We start from the raw sequence: 25433 nt of genomic DNA, 5'->3' as shown, positions 1-25433 counted from the left end.
CTCGCGCGGGCCCACGACTGGCCTGGCGGGCCGCGACGGCGGATGGCGGCGGAGCACCACATGGCGGCTCCGGATAGGCGCGGGGAGCGGCTGCGGACATGTCCGACAGGCGAGAGGAGCGGGGCTAGGGTTTCGGGGGGATTCATCCGTGAAAATCCGGGGGGGTGCACATATTTGTAGGTAGAGGGAGCTAGGAGTGTCCAAATGAGGAGCGGTTTTCGCCCATACGATCGTGATTGAATGACCGAGAGCATGGAGGGGGTTTGGATGGGCTCATGGGCTATGGTAAAGAGGGGCTGGGCTGCAAAGAGAGAGGGGTCTCGGGCTACATGTTTAACCGTAGGAGTATCAAACGACCTCCAAATGGTATGAAACTTGACAGGCGGTCTACCGGTGCTATACCAAGGCCGCTTGGCAAACCTCGGGCCATTCCGAGAAAGTTTAACACCCGCACATGCAAAGAGGCAAAAGGGGGTGCCGGGTGACATAGGAGTGCCGGATTGCAAAAGGACAACGGGGAAAATGCTCGGATGCAAGAAACGAACACGTATGCAAAATGAGATGCACATGATGACATGGAAAAATGCAACACGCAAGCAAATGACAGGGGAAAGATGGCGAATAACTGTCAGACACCTGGCGCATCGAATCCGGAGCATTACAACACTCCTCCACTAACAAGAGATCTCGTCCCGAGATCTTAGGACCGAGACGGAAGGAAAAAGGGATGAGGTGAAACAAGAACTCAAGAGAAGAAGCAAAGAATCACGAGCACACGAGAAGATGAGAGGAACAACGAGAATACCGAGAATCAAAAGCTCACGGAATCAGATAGACTATTAAACCACTCCGGTTAGAACGAGATAAAAAACGAATAAGACTGAAAGGATTTAGGCAGCACTCCGGCTGAAACATGGAGGAATAGAACACGAACTTGAGAGGATGGAATGATACTTGATGAGAGGAACAACACAAAACCTCCGGAAGAATTGAAAGAATTGAATGAAAGGGACTTAGAAGGAAGGATTGAACGGAGTTGTTGAGAAAATCAACAACGAAAGAATAAGCTTGTTGTGGTCTTATAAGTAACATCTCAAGATCATAAGGTGATAACCGGGCACAAAAGGAAATGATTGGATAGCTGAGAAGAACGAAGAAATGCAAAACTCCACTTCAAAAGAATATGGAGAATTAATTGCACTTTGAGATGCAAGAAGGAAGATACTAGAACTCCTTGATCAAGAATCTTGATGAACACTTGAAGAATGAATTAGATCATGACGAACCACCGTGAAGAACTCCGGTAACGAGAGGATGACGAAATAAAATTGAAGGATGAAAAAGAAATGAGATAAAAGCCTTGCGATGATTTAGATGGAGGTTCCGACAAAATGGCCGAGGAAATTCGAACTCCGAAAAAGAAAAGATGAAAACACTTGGACCTAGAATTTATTCCTCACGAACAAACTTCGAAGGAAGGGATTACTCGCTTTGGGGAAATAAGAATAAGATTTATTAATGCTTATCCTTCATCAAATTTAATTGATGACATGTGGATTTGGCATGCAACTTATTCCACTTGAAAAGGATTAAGGGGAATATAGCACAAAACTTGAGAAAGTCTTCATGAACCACCAGTAGGATTGGAAAGAAAGAATGAATTAAAATGATAATCAAGGAAAACGAATTTTGAAGGAACCACCGTAAGAATTCAAAAATGACTGATGAAAGAGAATGAATCACCGGGATAATTGGATAACGGTAGCTGAAATGATGGCCTCCGGTGAAAAGAAATGGGAAAACAACTTCTGACATACTCCGAATGGGTAAGAAAAGAATATCTGACAAATGGAATAATATGAGAGGATAATATGAAGCTAGAACCACGAAACTTCAAGAGAACGGACAAGATTTAAGAGGAACTCTTCTTCGGTCTTCTACTGACGATGAGAAACACCACCAAAATTACTGAGGTACTCCGGGAGAATGAAAAGCGAAGGGGTTGAGCCAACAATGAAAAGAATTTGAACGAGAACTTGGAGAAGGCATGTGACTGATGGGATCCATTCTTATGTCACACTTGAAAAGAATTTAAGAATAACTCCGGGGGAATTAGAAAAGTCAGGTAAGATCCTGGGAAAAGACCTGTGGGTTAGGGCCCACTGAAGATAAAAACACCGTTGGAAAGAGATGATGAACAGATAGATGATGCACCAGAACAATTGAAATATTTGAAAGAGGTGACAACCTCGAATTAATTGGAACACAAACGAATCTCCCGAGATGTCTTCCGAACTCCGGAATGATTGAATGGCGAGAGGCAAATGAGCAAGGAGAATTCTTGATCCAAGGAAAAGAATGTGATCAACCTGAAAAAAAACTTGAGTTGAGTCCACCGGAAAAGAAAAGAGATGAAGAATGACGAACGAGACGAGAATTCACCGGTTGAAACAATTGACGAAAGACTGAAGAGGCTCCACACGAATGAAATTGATGCTCGAAAGAGACTCAGGCTTCGGGAATAAGAGGGTGGGAGGGCGGGAAAAACAAAGGCAACTTGGAAGGGGGAACCGACGAATAACTTGAAGAGAAAACACCGATTGAAATCATTGAGGAAAGAAAACAAAGACTTCGCACGAGTAGAATGGATATTCGATTACGGACTCCGAGAAGAAATAGGGGGGGAGGTGGGAAAAGAAAACAACTGAGGATTGGACTTGGCAAATAAGAAGAGGCTCGAGTCAACTTGACGAGAAATGCACCGGATGCAAAGAGCTGAGGAACAATGAACGAAGAACTAACCACGTGAACCTAAAGAAAAATTTGAAAGGGAAGAGGAGTAATTCAAAACACCTATGTCAAGATTCCTCGCCAGAGCAACGAAGGGGTTGAGGAGTAAAAAGAATTCCTACTCTCCGATATAACTAGACACTGAAAACAGTTTTCTTCTAGACTCAACAACGGCCAAACTACACGATCAATCAAGGGGGCTCCTAGGGTCGGTCGAGGCTCTGATACCAACTTGTCACGCCCAATATGCGACCCTATCCAAAAGGAACGCGAAGGTCCCACCAAGGATAGACTCGCATATTGAAACGCTTTGCAAGGTGGATATCATTACATCAACATTACATAATAGATGGGGATACATACATAAGGCATACAATGCCACACGAATACAACATTACAATACATAAGAGCATCATCCGACTACGGATGAAGCACAAACAGAAACTCAAACGACATCCACCCTGCTATCCCAGGCTGCCGACCTGGAACCTATCCCCTGATCGAAGAAGAGGAACTCCAAAACAAGCAAACATCGCTCTCGCGTCATGATCATCGCATAACCTGTACCTGCAACTGTTGTTGTAGTAATCTGTGAGCCACGAGGACTCAGCAACCCCATTACCATGGGTATCAAGACTAGCAAAGCTTAATGGGTAAGGAAGGGGTAAAGTGGTGAGGTTGCAGCAGCGAATAAGCATATATGGTGGCTAACATACGCAAATAAGAGCGAGAAGAGAGAAAACGGAACGGTCGTGAAGCTAGCAATGATCAAGAAGTGATCCTGAACTCCTACTTACGTCAATCATAACCCAAAACCGTGTTCACTTCCCAGACTCCGCCGAAAAGAGACCATCACGGCTACACACGCGGTTGATGCGTTTTAATTCGGATCTAGTGTCAAGTTATCTATAACCGGACATTAACAAATTCCCATCTCCCGCATAACTGCGGGCATGGCTTTCGAAAGTTTATACCCTGCAGGGGTGTCCCAACTTAGCCCATGATAAGCTCTCGTGATCAACGAAGGATATACCTTCTCCCAGGAAGACTCGATCAGACTCGGAATCCCGGTTTACAAGACATTTCGACAATGGTAAAACAAGACCAGCAAAGCCGCCCGATGTGCCGACAAATCCCGATAGGAGTCGCACGTACCTCGTTCTCAGGGCACACCGGATAAGTCAAGCTACGAGTAAAACCAGACCTCGAGTTGCCCCGTGGTGGCCCCGTAGGCTGCTCGGTTCGGACCAACACCCGAAGGAGCACTGGCCCGAGGGGGCTAAAATAAAGATGACCCTCGGGCTCCGGAAACCCAAGGTAAAAAAGGCTAGGTGAGGCAAATGGTAAAACCAAGGTTGGGCCTTGCTGGAGGAGTTTTATTCAAAGCGAACTGTCAAGGGGGTCCCATAAATCACCCAACCGCGTAAGGAACGCAAAAATCCAGGAACATAACACCGGTATGACGGAAACTAGGGCGGCAAGAGTGGAACAAAACACCAGGCATAAGGCCGAGTCTTCCACCCTTTACCAAGTATATAGATGCATTAATTAAAATAAGAGATATTGTGATATCCCAACATAATCCTGTCCACCATGGAGCAATCTTCAACTTCACCTGCAACTAACAACTATAAGAGGGGCTGAGCAAAGCGGTAACATAGCCAAGCAATGGTTCGCTAGGAAGGGTGAAAAGGTTAGAGGCTGACATGGCAAATTGGGGAGGCTTGAAGAACAAGTGATAGGTAGCGCAGCAAAGCGATAGAACGAATCAACTAGCATATCAATGATAGTAGTGAGATCCAGGGTAGCGGTCATCTTGCCTGAAATCCTGCAAGGAAGAAGAACGAGTCCATGAAGAAGACGAACGGATGAAGCCGAACCAAGCGTAGACGAACGAATCCTCACGATCGCAATGAAACGGGAACTATCGAGAAGAAGCACACAACAAGGTAAACATACCACACATATACATGACATGATGCTCAACCAAGTAGGATGCATGACAAAGCTACATGAAGCTACTCATGGCAAGAGATGATGCATACAAGAGCAACACATCAAAGCAAGTTTAAATGAGGCCGGAAACAACATATAACAATTCCGGTAAGTCCTCATATGCAAATTTCAAAATTGGTCCAGATCTGAATAAACCTTATGTTCAAGTTGTAAAACAGCAAGTTAAGATGCACCAAGATGATCTACACGAGATTCTAGTCAAGATACATATAAAGTTCATTAGATTTGGAGCTACGGCCTAGAAGATATGAGCAAAACAAGATAAACATGGCATTGATGCAAAATGCATTCAAACATCAAGCAGACACACCAAAACAAGGATGCAACATGATAATATGAATCTATATGCAATTCTAAGCAAGTTTCATATAGAGCACACTCAAAACGGAGCAACGGTTCAACACATACACTCCAAACATGATATAACACCAATCTGTCCAAAATAGCAACTAGGCATCTAGCAAGCATCAAAACAACATGCTACGGCACCTCAACAGGAAAACAAAAGGCATAGACATGATGTATAGGTAAAGCATAACAAAACATGAACACTGAGCTATCTCCAGAAAAAAAATAGAACATGCTCAAAAAGACATGGCAAGATTGCAATTAACAGTTTCAGGCTTAGCAGAAATAACATCAGGTTGCAATGTTTAGAGCTATCAAACAACATGTTACAGAAACTTATCATGGCAAACAAAGACATGACATAAATATACTAATTGCATAGAACAAAAGTTCTTTACTGACCGTAAGCCAAAAAGGATCAGAAGATATGATGGCACCCATATAAACATAACAAGTTTCGTTAACAGATTCAGCAAACAGGGCATGTCAGGAACAACGATAAGTAGGCATGTTGGTGAGCTTGTACCACTCACCACAGAGCATTACATGGCATGACAAGACAACCAACAGTAAGAATACATGTTTATGAAGCTAAGCATGGCAAGAACAAGTTCATAGGGTGCATGGATCACTAGCATACCACATGGCAAAACTGAACTTAATGTTAACAGGATGACAACAACATTATTTAGCATCTTTGGAGCAAGATTACCACAATCTACAACAAGCTATAAATGCAACCAGGGGCATGGATAGATAGAGCATGACATGTATAACAAAACATCCTTAGTGAACATCTCTAGATTATGTATAGAATGACTTGTAGCAGCAGGTTTACATGGCAACAAAATATAACAGAAACAGCCTAGCAAAACAGCAATAGCAAGTACCCTACTTAACAAACTTGATGCAATCAGTACACAACTCACAAAAATGCATGGGTGGCACCCCTGTAAAGATGGCATGATGTAGTTCAAAACACATGTAGACATCTATCTCATAGGATGCACACACATAATGCAACAAAAATAACAAATCATCAAGTTATAACAGTTTTAGCAGATTAACATCATATAGCACTCTTGCAACGATGATTCGGGCATCAAGATGACCTCAAACAAGCATGGCACAATGGAATGAAATGTAGAGCATCTCCCAATGAACATTTTGATATATCATGAGCATGAAACGGAGCTACGGATACAGAGTTATGATGCGATGAACAAGGCTCCAGAATGCAAAATATTTTGGGACAGCAAAAAACGGAGGGGGGAAGAGTCAACCGTTTCAGATCTGGAGCGGGACGGCGCGGATTCCGAGGTTCGTCGGAGCAGGGTCGCCGGAGAGGGCCGGGGCGCCGGGGAGGCGCGGGGAGGCGGCCGGCGAGGTCGAGGCGGCTGAATCCGGTCCGGCCCGACCGGATCCGCGGCGCGCTGGCGGCGAGCTCGGCCGGGGGCGGCGCGAGCCGGCGGCGGCGGCGACCGGCGGCCTCGGCGCGGGGCGACGAGGGGCGGAGGCGGGCGCTGGGGCGGCGCGGACGGTCGGCGCCGACGCGAGACGCGCAGGGGCGCGGCGGCGTCGGTCGGAGGAGGACGGCGGCGGGGCGGCCGGCCGGGCGGCGGAGCGCACTCCAGCGGCAGCGCTAGTGCCGGCGGTGGGGAAGGCGCATGGCGGCGGGGCGGGACGCGCTCGGGCTGAGCGACGACGGCGCGCGGGCTCGTGCGGGCCTGCGATGGGCCTGGCGGGCCGCGGCGGCCGACGGCGGCGGAGCGCCACGTGGCGGCTCCAGATAGGGGCGGGGAGTGGCGGCGGACATGTCCGGTCCAGATCGAACATGTCCGGCGGGCGAGAGGAGCGGGGCTAGGGTTTCGGGGGGATTCATCCGCGAAAATCCCGGGGGGTGCACATATTTGTAGGTAGAGGGAGCTAGGAGTGTCCAAATGAGGAGCGGTTTTCGCCCACACGATCATGATCGAACGATCGAGAGCATGGAGGGGGTTTGGATGGGCTCATGGGCTGTGGTGAAGAGGGGCTGGGCTGCAGAGAGAGAGGGGTTTCGGGCTACATGTTTAACCGTAGGAGTATCAAACGACCTCCAAATGGCATGAAACTTGACAGGCGGTCTACGGTGCTATACCAAGGCCGCTTGGCAAACCTCGGGCCATTCCGAGAAAGTTTAACACCCGCACATGAAAAGAGGCAAAAGGGGGCGTCGGGTGACATAGGAGTGCCGGATTGCAAAACGGACAACGGGGAAAATGCTCGGATGCAAGAAACGAACATGTATGCAAAATGAGATGCACATGATGACATGGAAAAATGCAACACGCAAGCAAATGACATGGCAACGATGGCTAATAACTGTCAGAAACCTGGCGCATCAAATCCGGGGCATTACAAGATGTGACCTCGTCTCCACACAGCTCCCAGTGACGCTGAAAAAAGTGAGCAGGAAACCTATCCGGGCCAGGCGCTTTGATAGGGAACATTTGAAGCAATGCACACTTAACTTCTTCCTAGGAATATGGCGCGTTAAGCAGGTTGTTCATATCAGGTGTTACCTTGGTTGGTACGTGTTTGAGCACTTCTTCCATGTCATGCACCCCTTCTGACGTGTATAAATGTTTGTAGTACGTTGTTGTCATCTCTTCCATCCCCCTTGGGTCATCTATTACCTGGCCCTGCTCGTCCTGTAGTGATTTAATTTGATTTTTCCGGCGCCGTTTGCTAGCTCTCAGGTGGAAAAAATGCGTGTTCTTGTCGCCATGAGCCAGCCAATCCAGACGCGCCCTCTGGCGCCAGAGCATCTCCTCCTAGTGAAATAGCTCGACTAGCCGATCTGTGATCTTCTTTCTTCGTGTGTGTGGGGCCGGATCTTCCTGGGATATCGTGCAACTCCTGTAGACGGGTTTTTAAATGAGTTATTTCTTTCTGCACTGATCCAAAGGTGTTGCGATCCCACGCTGACAAGTCCCCAGCCAGATCCCCTAGCTTTGCATGCAATGATTGGACCGTCCTGCCCTCCTGCATGCTCCACCGGTTTGCCACAACCGCGAAGAGAGATTCCTCTCTCTCCCACATGGTCTCGTATTTAAAAGCCCTGGGGCCCGCCCTACATGCATGCAAATCACGTATGGTGAGGAGAATCGGTACGTGATCGGAGCTAGCTGCTGTTTTGTGGTGTAACGTTGATCCCGGGAGCGCAACCAGCCACTCCGGGTTCGCCAAACATCTGTCCAACCGGACACGAGTGAAGGTACCGCCAGCAACCTTTTTTTTCAAAAGTCCAGCTTGTTCCCGTATATCCAATGTCTGACAAACCACATGTGTCCACAGCCTCACGAAAGCCATCAATCTCAGCTTGGCTTCGGCCCCCAACTCCATCATGTTCGCTGAGACTCAGCACCTCGTTGAAATCGCCAATGACCGCCCAAGGCCTGTTCTGTGACTCGGCTATGTTCTTCAGAGTATTCCATGTGTTTTGCCTGTCCGGAACCTGAGCTTCTCCGTAGACAAAGGTTACTCTAACCTGCACATCCACCATATTATCTACTAGAACATCAATATGATACCTGGAATGACTAATAACTTCCACTTCTATTTCATCGTTCCAAAAAATACAAAGACCACCGCTCCTTCCGGAGCTACTCACTGCAAAGCTTTTATTGAAACCTAAACCTTCAGCCAAATTGTCAACTCTCGAACCCTCTATCTGTGTTTCTAGAATGCAAAGGATAGAGGGGGCAAACTGCCTCGCCATGTCGCGAAGCTCCCAAACTGTCGCGGCTTTGCCAATTCCGCGGCAGTTCCAGCAGAGTAGGCTCATTGCGCTGGGCGAACCCCTCCCTGGGGGATCGCCAAACGCGCATCAGTGGTCTTGCTGTGGTTTGCATTCTTCGCTGTGTTTGTCTCTGCCAATGAAGAGCTCAGTTTGTTCCTTTTCATCTCCTGCTTCGAGGATGGACTTGGGGGGATCGCTAGTGGGAGCATGCGAGCATTTTTGTTCGACTGAACCTGCTGATGTGAGACCTTCTGTTCATAAGCACTTCTCTTTCTGTTGTTCTCATATTCTTCCATAGTGACATCATCAAGCGTCCTATCAGGATCTTCCAGAGGCTGGCTGCCTGAAGCATCTCTACTCACTGTTGCTCTCCCACCCCCTCGGCCTGAACGGCCCCTGCCTCGCCCGCCTCCAGGGCTCTCTCCCTCTCCTGGCCCTCTGCCCGGGTTCTGGAACCAGCTTACTTTTATGTCTTTGAAAACTAGTGCTTTCGGAGGATGAACACCGTCTCCGCATTCTTTATATAGATGCCCAAGGTAACCACAAACAGCGCACCAATCAGGGAGCCTTTCATACTTGATTCTGAAGATCACTCGTTCCACAATGTCCTTCTTCTTGACTAACAGCGAGACAACATTTTTCAATGGTTTCGTCACATCAATTTGCACCCTGACTCTAGCAAAATTGCCCTCAAAATCATGAGACTTTGGCTCAGCAAATATAAACTCCCCCACTGTAGATGACAGAGCCTTTATCTTGGAGAAGTAACCATCTGTGAGGTCGTGAATCTGCAGCCAGATATCCATCTTGTTTAGTTCAATAGTTGATGGCTTCGTGAAACCATCATACGGCACAAGAACCACCGCCTTCCCCTTGAAGTTCCAAGGCCCCTCCTCCATTACCCTCTCCCAATCGCCAAGGCAAGAGAATTGGAGGGTGTAAAGATTCTCCTCGAGAGGTCTGATCTTGACTTCCTGCGCAAGATCCCATGCTACCCTCATGCCTCTGTAGAACCAGTACTGACTATAGGTTTTGTCGGTGTGAACCCTGGCGATCGCCATCCAGCGGGTCGCCTCCTGCGGCAATTTGCCCTCTTCCACCACCACGTCCTGCAGATCGTCTTCCTTGAGTCCCAACTCGTCCATCAGCGCCTCGAGATCGGAAGTAGCCGCTCCCGATGTCGATGCGTTAGCAGCCATGATCCTCTCGCTCGGGGTTGTGGATCCGCGAGCGGTATAGACCCAAGAAGCCACCCCTCTGCTTCGGCCGCCACGTCCAACGACGCAGCAGGCCGCCATCGGCGAGGCGCGGTAGGGGTGATCGGTCTCTAGAGAGGAAGGCAGCGCCGTCGCCCGAGAGGAGAGAAACCCTAACGAGAGGGGAAAAGTAGTGATTAATATTAGGAATCGCCTACACGCGAACTACTATTGGGCCGGTCCACTATGTGTTGTCCTCCGCTGCCTTTTTCCTTTGCTCGTCCTTGTCCGGTCGGTTCGGTCTGTTTTTTCCTTTCCTTTTTATCTTTTTCTTTGGTTTTCTTTGTTTCTTCACAGTTATTTTTGTTATGCTTTGGTTTCTTTGTTTTTCAATGGGTTTTTTGTTTTTCTCATTTTCTTATTTATAATTTAGTATTTTGGGTTACTTAGGTTTTTTTCTTGCTTTTTTGCTTTTCTGTTTGTATCTTTGTCGGTTTTCATTGGGTTTTCTAACACATGTCTAACTTTTTTTCATACATGTACTCTTCTGCTATCAATGAAACCGAAAGAAAAAACCAGTGCCCTTTCGTATAGATCGAGGCGCAGTACTTTTTCTTTACTTCTTCCATACTAGGAAGAATGGAAGGAAATCCTTCGATAACACTTCTTCCTTATTTGAAGAAATGATATCCGACGCCCGTGGTGTTGTACATTGTACAAACATGTTTTGAATAGTCAGGTACTCGGGTGTCGCCACCATTTCTGTATTGCAAGTGACCAAATGTGAAACGTGAGGTGGTACCATGCAGAAAAAGCAAGATACTCCATCCGATCCAAAAGAAGTGTCGTGGTTTAGTTCAAGTAGTTTAGTTTAATTCAATCAATTTAATTTAAACTATACAACTTAAAGATTTGAAATAAACAACTTGAACTAAAAACACGACACTTATTATGGAGGGAGTAGTTTTCAGCTAACAAGATGAGAAAGCAGGCTGTAGCAACATCAATGTGTTGAAACACAAACATGTGGTCGGCCTCTTGTGCTGTGTCTTGCCTTTCCTGCTCCCACGGCAAGTTCTTCAGAGTTCAGTCCGCACTGTACCTGATAGTAGCATGCGCGCCACCGCAGAAAAAAACAGAGGGATCAGTGATTCCGTAAACACTAACAGGACAACAAGAACGATGCAACGGCAACGCTCAAGTTCGCGAGAGCCTTAATTAAGTAGAGCGGCTGGCACTTGCTATTATTTTTTCTCAATCAGAAGAGGGGGATCACTAACCACACCTATAATGAGCAATGATAGAGTGCAGCATCTAAGAAGCAATAACAACGGTACAGTGCAGCTAGCATCAGCACATCAGCATCTAAGCAATGTGATTCTTAACACCAATTATTCAGCTATAATTAATACTCCTACATGGTTCCTTCCACACGAGCATCGTCAGAGCCAAGTGATGAACCAGCCGGCCTTCCAGTGCCAGAGCTCACACGCTACCCAGTCTACTTTGAATCCCTTCAAATTCACACGATAACCACAAGACCTTACAGTCCATGGTCCGCAATAGTGAGCCGGTGGAGCCAGGAGAATGGAGAAAACAATAGCAGACGCATCCATCGGACGAAGCTCGCGTCATATAAGGGGGTAAGTAAACGCCTAAAATCAAGAGGATGGAAGAGATAACAGATCACCCAGCAGGTCAACCATCCACCCCGTCCATTAAGCAACAGCATTGCACTTCTTGCCCTCCACTTGGCCTTGTCCACACACTGACTTCGACAACGATGATTGCTCTCGAGCACGAGCGCCTTTTCGGAAACGGTCTTTCTTCCCCTCGTGCTCTTTCATGATTAGACCGCCATTTATGCTTTGTCCAGTCAGGACACAACATAAGCCCTGGTTCCCATGCTAGTTCCACCACCAATAAACCATGCAGACACACCAGTTCTCCAACAGGGCACACAGCAAGATATTGCACATACCTTCCCTTTTTCTTGTGCTGTTGATCTGCTTGATCTCTCCTACGAGTTCCTGCACGGAGCAGGAGAAGGCCTCCCTTCTCCAGTTCCTCGCCGGGCTTTCACAAGACGGTGGTCTCGCTGCGTCCTGGCAGCATCGCACGGATTGCTGCCAGTGGGAAGGGATCACCTGCAGGCAAGATAGGTCAATCACCGATGTTTTGCTGGCTTCAAAGGGCCTTGAGGGGCACGTCTCAGAGTCCCTTGGGAACCTAACCGGGCTGCAGCACCTTAACCTCTCCCACAACTCACTCTCCGGTGGTCTGCCACTGGAATTGTTATCGTCCAGCAGCATCCTTGTCCTTGACATCAGCTATAATCAGTTCAAGGGAACACTGCAAGAGCTGCCAGCTTCAACCACTGCCCGGCCAATTAAGGTACTGAACATCTCAAGCAACTTCTTTACAGGACAGTTCCCATCCACCACATGGAAGGGAATGGAGAATCTGGTCGCGTTCAATGCCAGCAACAACAGCTTTACTGGGCAGATACCAGCTCATTTCTGTAACACCTCCCCATACATCTCCGCGCTTGATTTGTCTTTCAACCGCTTCAGTGGCAGCCTCCCCCAAGGCCTTGGTGATTGTTCAAAGATGATAGAGCTCAGGGCCGGGTACAACGACCTCAGTGGAACTATCCCAGATGAACTCTTCAATGCTACTTCGTTGGAATACCTGTCTTTTTCTAACAATCATTTGCATGGAGTTCTTGAAGATGCACACATATTTAACCTCAGAAATCTGTCTACCCTTGATCTTGGAGGGAACAATTTCAGTGGCAAGATTCCAGATTCCATAGGACAGCTCAAGAAATTGCAGGAGCTCCATTTGAACAACAACAACATGTCAGGGGAGCTGCCATCGGCTGTGAGCAATTGCATAAATCTGATAATAATTGACCTCAAGAGCAACAATTTCAGTGGAGAACTTGCCAATGTGAATTTCTCCAACATGCTCAACCTAAAAACTTTGGACCTTCTGTACAACAACTTCACCGGGAAAGTTCCAGAAAGCATATATTCTTGCAGCAATCTGACTGCACTGCGGTTATCTGGCAACAAATTACATGGGCAGCTTTCACCACGAATAGGTGATCTGAAGTACCTCACCTTCCTGTCACTTGGTAAAAATTCTTTTAAAAACATAAAAAATGTACTTCAGATCCTTCAGAGCTGCAGGAACCTTACCACCCTGCTTATAGGGCAGAATTTCATAGGAGAGCACATGCCAGAGGAAGTGAAAGTTGAAGGTTTTGAGAAACTTCAGGTTTTGGACATCGGAGGATGCCCATTGTTTGGAAAAATACCTCTTTGGATATCAAATCTAGCAAATTTAGAGGTGTTAGTCTTATCCGACAATCAACTCACTGGATCAATACCAGCCTGGATTAAAGCCCTCAAGCACCTCTTCTATCTAAACATAAGAAACAACAACCTCACAGGGGAAATCCCAACATCATTGACGGATATGCCAATGCTAAAGTCAGAGAAGACAGAAGCTCATTTGGACCCAAGGGTGTTCCAGTTGCCTGTTTATAAGGGCCCGTCACTCCAATACCGCATACCCAATGCTTTAACCAAAGTGCTGGATCTAAGCAACAATAAATTCACTGGTAAGATACCCCTGGAGATTGGTCAGCTGAAAGCTCTCCTTACACTCAATTTCAGCTTCAACTACTTGACAGGACCGGTCCCAGAATCAATATGCTATCTCACAAACCTGCAGGTGCTAGACTTGTCCAGCAACAATCTCACAGGTGTAATCCCAGGTGCATTGAATAGACTGAACTTCCTTTCAGCATTCAACATTTCAAATAATGGCCTAGAAGGGCCTATTCCATCCGGAGGCCAGTTTAATACATTTCTCAATTCTAGTTTTGATGGGAATCCAAAGTTGTGTGGCTCTATGCTCACTCACAAATGTGCTTTAGCTTCAACACCTCTAGTCTCCCAAAATCAAACAAATAAGAAGGCTATTTTTGCAATCACATTTAGTGTGTTCTTTGGAGGAATTTCTATTCTTTTGTTGCTGGGGCGTCTTCTCGTCTCAATCAGGGCCAAGGGATTTACAGCAAAAAATAGAAGGGATGATGATGGAGATGCTGAAGGAACCTCAATCTACTGCAGCTCAGAGCAAACATTGATAGTGATAAGGATGCAACAAGTCAAGGGAGAACAAAAGAAACTCAAATTTAATGAAGTTTTGAAAGCTACGAACAACTTTCACAAGGACAACATCGTCGGATGTGGAGGATACGGATTAGTCTACAAGGCAGAGCTACCTGATGGCTCCAAGCTGGCAATTAAAAAGCTTAACAGTGAAACGTGTCTGATGGAAAGGGAGTTCATTGCAGAGGTTGATGCTCTCTCCATGGCACACCATGAAAATCTTGTACCGCTGTGGGGTTACTGCATCCAGGGAAACTCAAGGCTCCTCATATATTCCTACATGGAGAATGGCAGCCTGGATGATTGGCTTCATAACAGGGATGACGACGCTAGCTCATATTTTGACTGGCCAACTCGGCTCAAGATCGCACAAGGAGCGAGTCTGGGCCTTTCTTATATCCATGATGTCTGCAAGCCTCAGATTATCCACCGTGACATCAAATCCAGCAACATCCTACTGGACAAGGAATTTAATGCTTATGTTGCAGATTTTGGACTGGCCAGATTGATCCTTCCCAACAGAACTCATGTTACAACCGAGTTGGTCGGCACTATGGGTTACATTCCCCCCGAGTATGGGCAAGCATGGGTTGCTACATTGAGAGGTGATATATACAGTTTTGGAGTAGTCCTGCTTGAGCTGCTCACTGGAATGCGACCTGTTTCAGTCCTATCTACATCAAAAGAACTTGTCCCATGGGTTCTACAGATGAGGTCTGAGGGCAAGCAGATTGAGGTCTTGGATCCAACACTACGAGGAATAGAATACGAAGAGCAAATGCTGAAGGTGGTTGAAATCGCTTGCAAGTGCGTCAATCATAATCAATTCAGGAGGCCAGCTATGATGGAAGTAGCCTCCTGCCTGGCCAGTATAGACGATGACCGACAGATGCAAAGAACAGCCAAGATAGAGGGAACAACACATGATAGATAATGTATTTTCGTGCACAATGTACATGTACTTTCTTAGTTTCATACAACTACTACTTCTGATAATCTTAGAGATTATGTTTGTACTCTGCACAGAGCCTCACAGGTTGCCATTTTCAGCTTTATACGTTCTTCTTTAAGGAAAGATTTTTATAAAATCCATCTTCCTTTGTTATTAATTTTGCTAGGACCTTTAGATGTCCCTCTATATTATACTATATATTTTTATGTTTCACAAGCATGAGACAAAGTATAAACATGTGAAATGACTATCTTGTTTTGTCACTGAAAGATTGAAAGTGGTTTCAGTTCAAGTTCTTTCAGCTGTTTGTTTTGGATTAGCGATTTTAAAAACCACCAGAGTTGGAGGTGAAGTGCCGAGCTACTAGATACAGCAAGTGTTTGGTCGGTCCAAGCGTCAAACAATGGAACGAGAATATGAGAATGTAATACGACTATTGTCTTCGGAATGTACATAATTCAGCAAGCACAGCAAAAAGCAGAGACTAACAGAACAAGAGAGGAATGGCCAAAAAAAACACCTGTCTTTGCATCGCAGCTTCAGAGGCACCTAGTTACCATGCCGGATGAATCAGGGGCGAAGAAACCACCTGCCTTGCATCGCAGCTCGTTCCTCCGGCATATTGAAATAGGCCTGGAAACGCGTCCCAGGCCTGACCTACGAGCCCAATCCAGCTTCTCGGAGCGGTTCAAAGAAACCGCCGCATCAGGGTCGGCATTCTGCCGAACGGCCTGAGCGCGTTGCTGCCGAGGCGGCTTGCGCTGGGCGCAAAAGGCCGGCATTGAGTCGGAGGGGTAGATGCCAGCGTGCGCGTGGAAGCAAGGATGCGGCGAGAGTGCGGAGGCATGCGAGAAGGAAGGAGGGGCGAGTGATGGCGGCGATAGAGCGGGGAAAGCGAAGCCCGTGGAGAGGCTGGCGCCTGCAGCGTCGCTGGCATGGGCCGGCCCAACGCGCGCTTTGCACTCGTTCCCTGTTGAAGTGAAAAAACAATAAAACTGAGGATCGCTGGGGATTCCAACTCAGGATCGCATTGTTGCGAGTGCATCTCACTAACCACTAGACCAAACGAACTTTGTTGTCTACTAAAAGAAAACAGTTCTAGTTAACCGTTTCGTGCAGTAAAACATTAATATATGCTCAATATAAATTATCTCAAAAAAGAAAACGTAAATTCAAAAAAAAGTTCATCAAATTTTAAGAAAAGTTCAAAAAATGAAAAAGGTTCATCGATTTTCAAAAAAAAAATTGGATTCAAAAAAAGTTCACTGAATTCGAAGAAAGTTCATCGGATTCAAAAAAGTTCATCAGATTCAAAAAAAACTTCATCAGATTCAAAAAAGGTTCATCGAAATCGAAATAAGTTCATCGGTTTTGAAGAAAAGTTCATCGAATTCAAAAAAAGTTCATCGAATTTGAAAAAAAGTTCATTAGATTAAAAAAAAGTTCATCGATTTTGAAAAAAGTTCATCAAAATCGAAAAAGTTCATCGGTTTTGAAAAAAGTTCATCGAATTCAAAAAAAGTTCATCAAATTTGAAAAAAAAGTTCATCAAATTTTGAAAAAAGTTCATTCGATTTGGCCAAAAGAATAGAGAACAGAACAAAATAGTTCCAAAATAAAAAAGAAAATGGAAAAAGAGAAAGAGGGGAGGACATAGAAGAAAAACGTGAAGAAGGGCAATTGTGCACAAGATATGGCTGTTGTCTGGTGGTTAGTGCAGTCTCCCCTCGAGCAGGAGGTTGCTGGTTCGATCCATCCTAATGCATCTCCTTTTTTGTTTTAGAAAACAGATAAGAGATAGCAAGATGGGCCGAGCCCAATTCGATGCCCCTGCAGGCGCCGGTTGGCGTACCGGCGCATATGTGCCAAATAGGAAATGCCTGAGTGTTTCCTAGCGTGCTATATGCCTCCATGGTAGAGCATCTACAGCCCAAGTAGGCAAATCCGGGCCCTCAGACCCCCGTGGTGACCGATTAGGGCATCTTACTGAAAAAGGCTTTCACCCCGCTTTATAAATAAAGCAACCACTGAGCACAAAGTTTACAAGGTATCAATCCAAGCAACACACACAACGCCACCGTAGGCATAGGTCCAACACACACACACACACACACACACACACACACACACACACACACACACACACACACACGGGTTCAGCTGTGGGCACAACACAACAAACCCAACACAGGCGCACGACGCGCACAACACATAAACGGCGATGGCGAGGTAGAGGAGATCTAATCCGGCTCTGGTGGTGGTGGGGGAAGCGGAGGAGTCAACCGGAGAGCCATCGCAGGAAGCTAGGTGATGATGGAGGTGATGGCGTCTCTCTCCCTGGGACGACTCAGCGGCCGCCAAAGCTACAAGAAACCAGACCATTTGAACAGAGCATCAGTAGCACGACGAAGAGGGATACGCTGAATCACAAGCTTATTCCTAACAGTCCAAAGCGTCCATGCAAGCACCCCGATGGCCACAAGTTAGGGGGCGCGCCCTAAGGGGGGGGGGATCCCCCTGTCTCGTGGACAGGCCCTGGCCCCCCTGGTGTATTTCTTTCGCCCAGAAATTCTTATTAATTTCAAAAAGTGCCTTCGTGGATTTTCAGGACATTCCGAGAACTTTTCTTTTCTACACATAAAACAACATCATGGCAGTTCTGCTGAAAACATCGTCAGTCCGGGTTAGTTTCATTCGAATCATGCAAGTTAGAGTCCAAAACAAGGGCAAAAGTGTTTGGAAAAGTAGATACGTTGGAGACATATCAAAGCTAACGCCTGAGTGTTTCCTGGCGTGCTATATGCCTCCATGGTAGAGCATCTACAGCCCAAGTAGGCAAATCCGGGCCCTCAGACCCCCGTGGTGACCGATTAGGGCATCTTACTAAAAAAGGCTTTTGCCCCGCTTTATAAATAAAGCAACCACTGAGCACAAAGTTTACAAGGTATCAATCCAAGCAACACACACAACGCCACCGTAGGCATAGGTCCAACACACACACACACACACACACACGGGTTCAGCTGTGGGCACAACACAACAAACCCAACACAGGCGCACGACGCGCACAACACATAAACGGCGATGGCGAGGTAGAGGAGATCTAATCCGGCTCTGGTGGTGGTGGGGGAAGCGGAGGAGTCAACCGGAGAGCCATCGCACGAAGCTAGGTGATGATGGAGGTGATGGCGCCTCTCTCCCTGGGACGACTCAGCGGCCGCCAAAGCTACAAGAAACCAGACCATTTGAACAGAGCATCAGTAGCACGACGAAGAGGGATACGCTGAATCACAAGCTTATTCCTAACAGTCCAAAGCGTCCATGCAAGCACCCCGATGGCCACAAGTTAGGGGGCGCGCCCTAAGGGGGGGGGATCCCCCTGTCTCGTGGACAGGCCCTGGCCCCCCTGGTGTATTTCTTTCGCCCAGAAATTCTTATTAATTTCAAAAAGTGCCTTCGTGGATTTTCAGGACATTCCGAGAACTTTTCTTTTCTACACATAAAACAACATCATGGCAGTTCTGCTGAAAACATCGTCAGTCCGGGTTAGTTTCATTCGAATCATGCAAGTTAGAGTCCAAAACAAGGGCAAAAGTGTTTGGAAAAGTAGATACGTTGGAGACGTATCAAAGCTAACGCCTGAGTGTTTCCTGGCGTGCTATATGCCTCCATGGTAGAGCATCTACAGCCCAAGTAGGCAAATCCGGCCCCTCAGACCCCCGTGGTGACCGATTAGGGCATCTTACTGAAAAAGGCTTTTGCCCCGCTTTATAAATAAAGCAACCACTGAGCACAAAGTTTACAAGGTATCAATCCAAGCAACACACACAACGCCACCGTAGGCATAGGTCCAACACACACACACACACACACACACACGGGTTCAGCTGTGGGCACAACACAACAAACCCAACACAGGCGCACGACGCGCACAACACATAAACGGCGATGGCGAGGTAGAGGAGATCTAATCCGGCTCTGGTGGTGGTGGGGGAAGCGGAGGAGTCAACCGGAGAGCCATCGCACGAAGCTAGGTGATGATGGAGGTGATGGCGTCTCTCTCCCTGGGACGACTCAGCGGCCGCCAAAGCTACAAGAAACCAGACCATTTGAACAGAGCATCAGTAGCACGACGAAGAGGGATACGCTGAATCACAAGCTTATTCCTAACAGTCCAAAGCGTCCATGCAAGCACCCCGTGACCAACCACCTAATGTGGCGCACTGAGGGTGTTAACGCCTGGAGTTCGGCGAAGAGAGCGGGGAAGTTGTTGTGGTCCTAGCTTTGATACGTCTCCAACGTATCTACTTTTCCAAACACTTTTGCTCTTGTTTTGGACTCTAACTTGCATGATTCGAATGAAACTAACGCGGACTCACGATGTTTTCAGCAGAACTGCCATGATGTTGTTTTATGTGTAGAAAAGAAAAGTTCTCGGAATGTCCTGAAAATTCACGAAGGCACTTTTTGAAATTAATAAGAATTTCTGGGCGAAAGAAATACACCAGGGGGGCCAGGGCCTGTCCACGAGACAGGGGGGATCCCCGCCCCCCCTTAGGGCGCGCCCCCTAACTTGTGGCCCCCCTGGACCTCCACTGACCTCAACTCCAACTCCATATATTCACGTTCGGGGAGAAAAAATCAAAGAGAAAGTTTCATCGCGTTTTACGACATGGAGCCGCCGCCAAGCCCTAATCTCTCTCGGGAGGGCTCCGGAGAGGGGGATTCATCATCGTCGTCATCATCAACCATCCTCCATCACCAATTTCATGATGTTCACCGCCGTGCATGAGTAATTCCATCGTAGGCTTGCTGGACGGTGATGGGTTGGATGAGATTTACCATGTAATCAAGTTAGTTTTGTTAGGGTTTGATCCCTAGTGTCCACTATGTTCTGAGATTGATGTTGCTATGACTTTGCTATGGTTAATGCTTGTCACTAGGGCCCGAGTGCCATGATTTCATATCTGAACCTATTATGTTTTCATGAATATATGTGTGTTCTTGATACTATCTTGCAAGTCTATAGTCACCTACTATGTGTTATGATCCGACAACCCCGAAGTGACAATAATCGGGATACTTCTCGGTGATGACCGTAGTTTGAGGAGTTCATGTATTCACTATGTGCTGATGCTTTGTTCCGGTTCTCTATTAAAAGGAGGCCTTAATATCCCTTAGTTTCTGCTAGGACCCCGCTGCCACGGGAGGGTAGGACAAAAGATGTCATGCAAGTTCTTTTCCATAAGCACGTATGACTATTTACGGAATACATGCCTACATTACATTGATGAACTGGAGCTAGTTCTGTGTCACCCTATGTTATAGCTATTACATGAGGAATCACATCCGACATAATTATCCATCACTAATCCATTGCCTACGAGCTTTTCATATATTGTTCTTCGCTTATTTACTTTTCCGTTGCTACTGTTACAACTGCTACAAAAACCCAAAAACATTTATCTTTACTTTTGCTACTGTTACCATTATTACATACCACCTTTGCTACTAAATACCTTGCTGCAGATACTAAGTTATCCAGGTGTGGTTGAATTGACAACTCAACTGCTAATACTCAAGAATATTCTTTGGCTCCCCTTGTGTCGAATCAATAAATTTGGGTGGAATACTTTACCCTCGAAAGCTGTTGTGATCCCCTACACTTGTGGGTTATCAAGACTAATTTCTGGCGCCTTGTTGGGGAGCATAGCTCTATTCTCTGAGTCACTTGGAATTTATATCTGTTGATCACTATCACTACAGGAATCTGCTACTTTGCCATCTGCCACGGCGGACGGCAAAGGCATGGATGGAGGACGGCAAAGACCTTTGCCGTCAGCCGCGGATGGCAAAAGGTGACGGCAAAGTAGGGGACGGCAAAGAGTTTGCCATCTACTTCGGGCAGCTGACGGCAAAGGGGCCTTTGCCATCAGCAGCGGACGGCAAAGAAGACGGACGGTAATAAATGCGTTGTTACTCCGTTCGGTGGTTAACGGCATGCCTTTGCCGTCCGCTGCGGACGGCAAAGCCTTTGCCGTCAGCTGCTGATGGCAAACTGACCAAATTGGCCAGCCTCCCAGGAAGCACAGTTGCCTGCCACGTGGCCTCTTTGCCGTCCGCTGCTGATGGCAAAGAGCCCTTTGCCGTCGGTGGCAGACGGCAAAGAGCCTGCATATTGTCTCTTTTTTCTGTTTTTTTAATCCAACAATTTTCACAACAAATATATATGACATATATAGATATATTTCCATATCACATATCCAGCACATAAGTTTCATATCACATATCACATCAGTTTCATCCATACACATTGTTCATACATAAGCAAGTTCCATCCATACACATTGTTCATACATAAGCAAGTTCCATCCATATACATATTACAATGCAAAGTTTCGTCAAGATAGCAAGTTCTATCATAGCAAGCTAGATACAATGCAAAGTTTCATCAAAGGAAAAGCAAGCACTCCATCATAGCAAGCTAGCTTCCATGAAGTGAATGAAATCTGCAAAATGGTAAATAAGGAAGTTAGAAATAGGTGACTAGAACAATAAGAAGACTAGAACAAGAAGTATATGCCATTTATGAGCTAACTTAGGTGAAATGGATCATATATGAGCTAACAAAGTTGAAATGGGTTGTTTATGAGCTAACTTAGTTGAAATGGATCATTTATGAGCTAACTTAGTTGAAATGGGTCGTTTATGAGCTAACTAAGGTGAAGGGCATCATTTTTGAGCTAAGTAAGGTGAAATGGATCGTTTTTGAGCTAACTTAGGTGAAATGGATCATTTATGAGCTTTTATGAGCTAACTTAGTTGAAATGGGTCGTTTATGACCTAACTTAGGTGAAATGGATCATTTAAGAGCTAATTTAGGTGAAATGGATCGTTTTTAGCTAACTTAGGTGAAATTGATTGTTTAGGAGAAAATCTAGGTGAAATGGGTCATTTTGGAGCTAACCTACGTGAAATGGGTCATTTTGGAGCTAACCTAGGTGAAATGAGTCATTTTGGAGCTAACCTAGGTGAAATGGGTCATTTTAAAGCTAACGTAGGTAAAATGGATCATTTACGAGCTAATCTACTAAAATGGGTCATTTTAGAGCTAACTTGGATAAATTGGATCACTTGTAAGCTAACTAAGGTAAAATGAGTCATATTAGAGCTAACTTAGGTAAAATGGATCGTTTATGAGCTAACTAAGTTAATTATGCAATTTTTGACATAAGTAAGCTTATTAAGTCCTTTTGAAGGAAAAGAAGCTAACTCTAGGTCATTATGGTAAGCATATTGGAGGAAATAAAGCTAAGTCTAAGTCTAGAGAAACTTACCGTGATCAGGGAGGTGTAGGAGCGGGCTGGCTCGTGCCGGTAGCTGGAGAAGGATCGTGCGATGCGTTTCTGGAGTTAAGTTGCACCAAAGATCATTTCCAATGTCTCGTTAGCATTATGACACTCAAATGTTAAGACTAGCAAGTAATGTCCATTCAAATTAAACTCACCGTGCTCCCAGGAGCAAGCACTGGCATCGGCGGAGCGGTCTGACCGGACTTCTCGCACACAGACTGCACATTTGGTTTTCACAACAGAGTCATACTAGTTAGTAATGAGACTCAAATGTTAAGACTAGTAAGTAATCTGCAGAAGAAACTTACCACAAGGAGCTCATACATGGCCCTTGCCTACATGTCATTCCGTGCCCTCTCCTCCTCCAACATCTTTGTCGTCCTCTCCTCCAACTCCCGCTGCCTCTCCGCCGCCTCCGCCAGAAGTTTCTCCGTTCTATCTCTCTCACTCTGTATAGCAGCCTGCAACACCACTCACATGACCATTTATAATCATTTATGGAAGCACACACAATGTAATGGAGAAAGATAGCTGAGTACGTATAACTAACCTTGATGGCGAGTTGGACTGGCTGTTCACGAGGCCTTATCTCAGGAGCGGAGCTCGACTGGCGCGCCTTGATCTCCGGGAGAGTGCTAGGACAACGGATAAGTCCATCTCCAATGGCTATGGAGCCATGGGACCTCCCGCCACCAGATATCATCAGCAACTCTGTATCAATGGGACCCTGGCTCGGGTTAAAGTCCTCCCCTTTCCTCGCCTTCCCCTGATCTCTATATTGCACGAGCTTGTCGTGGGCGGAGATGTTGGTGAAGTTCTTTGGATCATCGAGGTCAGACGCAGAGAATGCATTGACTTTCTTGTAAGAGCCAGTGTGGGCCATGGCATACAGGTCGTACACCTCTGGCACCTTATCCGCCTTATTGTAGCGTGCCTGAAAGAGAGAAACAAAGTAAATTAGTAATTAAAGGGCTAAAGCTAGCATGATGAATGAATTGCATGAATCATGAAGCAAACCACATACCCAATTCCGCCCGTACTGAAATAAGTTGGAGCTGCCTTGGTGGTGTGGCACACCTTCCATTTGGGCACGTTTGTCCTTGGCCTCGTTGTGGGTGGTCCGCCATTCTTTTGAGCACCACCCATCGACCAACACCTCCCAACAATCCATCCGATCCGCACACCATCTCTGAGGGGCCTAAGTTAGCAAATAGAAACTTCAGCGCTACGGCTATGAATTACTAAATGAAGGAATTAAGTACAAGGCCTTAAGAATTACCTTCATGTACTGCTCCTCACTCAAGAACTTATCGCGGCACTCCTGCTTGGACTTCTTGATACCATGGTCGGCGTAGTAGTCTTGAACAGACTGCACCCGAGCCTCATGTCGTAAGTTCTGAAGTAGGCGCTTGCACTCCTTGTGGATAACATCTGCCGCCTCCTCCTCGTATCCCTCCTCACACCTGTAGAATGTCTGCAATCAAATGAGACAATATTGATTAGTACAATTTATAACTAGCTAGTTGAAGATTTTTAATTGTGTAAAGGAGAAATTACCCAGAACTTTCTGATCACCATGTCTGCCCTCGTCTTGCACAAGACACCGTCGATAATCTCAACCGGCGGGGCCGGGGCAGCCAAGTAGTGCTCCCAACTCAATCCAACCTCTGGAAGCCGACCCTCACCAGGCAACGTGACAAACCCCGGAAAGTTTTGCCGAATCAGAACTCCATGGACGGAGTTGGGCCGGCGGACACTTTCATGGTGGTCCCAACCCCTGCAGCATGACAAGGCCAACACATTAGTTATTTGAAGAAACGTGAATGCAGAAGGTACAAAAAGATTAAATGCACTTACCTCTCCCCATCAGGTAAAATCAACCACCTCTGCTCGCGGGTCGCCGGCACGGACGGGAGCCGTGTAGCACCACGCTGGTAGACGTTGCCCCCCTCCTCCCCCTCCTCCTCAAAATCAGTCGGCTCCCCGCCATCATCAGCATGGCCACTCGGCTCCCCGCCATCATTAGCATGGCCGCTCGGCTCCTCAGGCTGACCCGATTAAGTACCCCATCCAAACGTGTGCTCCTTCGGGGTCTCGTGGGCCCAACTCTCGTGGGCCGAAGGCCCGTCGACCCGAGGCTCGTGGGCCGAAGACCCGTGGACCGGAGGCTCGTGGACCGGAGTCCGTGTAGCCTCCTCCTCAGACGAGTCCACCCTAGCAGTCACGTGCTCGGGTGAAACAGCTGGGGGCGGCGGCGAGGAAGGCGCCGTAAGAGTCACCCTACCTCCTCTCCCGCGACCACGTGCTCCACCTCGGCCCTTCTTCTTACCTCGTCCCCTGCTGGGCACCGCGGTCGATGAAGAAGGGCCCGGCGGTGTCGCCATACTGTCCAGCAACGCTCGGCGGAGAGGTGCGTGTGGAATGGAAGACCTCACACTACGCGCCGACGAAGAAGGGGCCTCGGCGCGCTCCCGACCAGCGCCCACCATCTTTCAACACCTGCCATGACAAAGAATAAACGAAATTAGTACAACATGAAAAAAGTACCGACATGAATAATAATATGTATATCACTTAAGTGTATCATCATCAAGTACAACATAAACAACTGCACATTTAAAACTACCCGATCAACACAATTATATATGATGTTTTTCATAACAAAATCGAAAAATATATGACCTAACTAATAATTCACAAATATATGACCCCGTCGGCCTCTAGAAGGCCAAAGAACACCTTTTCGGGAGGTGTCGGGGGTCGGGGTGTCGTGTCGGTGTCGGGGTGCCCTGTCGGGGTTGGGGTCGGGGTCTC

At 46.9% G+C, this 25433-nt stretch overlaps 1 protein-coding gene and 1 long non-coding RNA gene across 2 annotated transcripts; one reads left to right on the top strand and one right to left on the bottom strand.

Annotated features, from left to right (window-relative positions):
• Nucleotides 1-10879: 10879 nt before the first annotated feature.
• Nucleotides 10880-16173, bottom strand: LOC119325469. The gene is made up of 2 exons (XR_005157541.1): nt 15788-16173; nt 10880-11233 (listed from the first exon to the last, which is right to left on the bottom strand). It is a non-coding gene; the product is annotated as an uncharacterized LOC119325469 (long non-coding RNA).
• LOC119325467 (tyrosine-sulfated glycopeptide receptor 1-like) lies at nt 12000-15349 on the top strand. Its single transcript, XM_037599210.1, has one exon. The coding sequence runs from the start codon at nt 12061-12063 to the stop codon at nt 15247-15249; it is 3189 nt and encodes a 1062-aa protein (XP_037455107.1). The 5' UTR covers nt 12000-12060; the 3' UTR covers nt 15250-15349.
• Nucleotides 16174-25433: the final 9260 nt, after the last annotated feature.

The sequence above is a fragment of the Triticum dicoccoides genome, chromosome 6B (assembly GCF_002162155.2).
Source record: "Triticum dicoccoides isolate Atlit2015 ecotype Zavitan chromosome 6B, WEW_v2.0, whole genome shotgun sequence".
In the NCBI taxonomy this organism is placed as follows: domain Eukaryota; kingdom Viridiplantae; phylum Streptophyta; class Magnoliopsida; order Poales; family Poaceae; genus Triticum; species Triticum dicoccoides.
The sequence above is the reverse complement of the archived record's forward strand: the minus strand, read 5'-3'. Positions and strand labels throughout refer to the sequence as shown.

Coding starts and splice junctions, on each gene's coding strand:
- LOC119325467 (XM_037599210.1), top strand. CDS start 12,061: ATGCAGACACACCAGTTCTCCAACAGGGCACACAGCAAGATATTGCAC.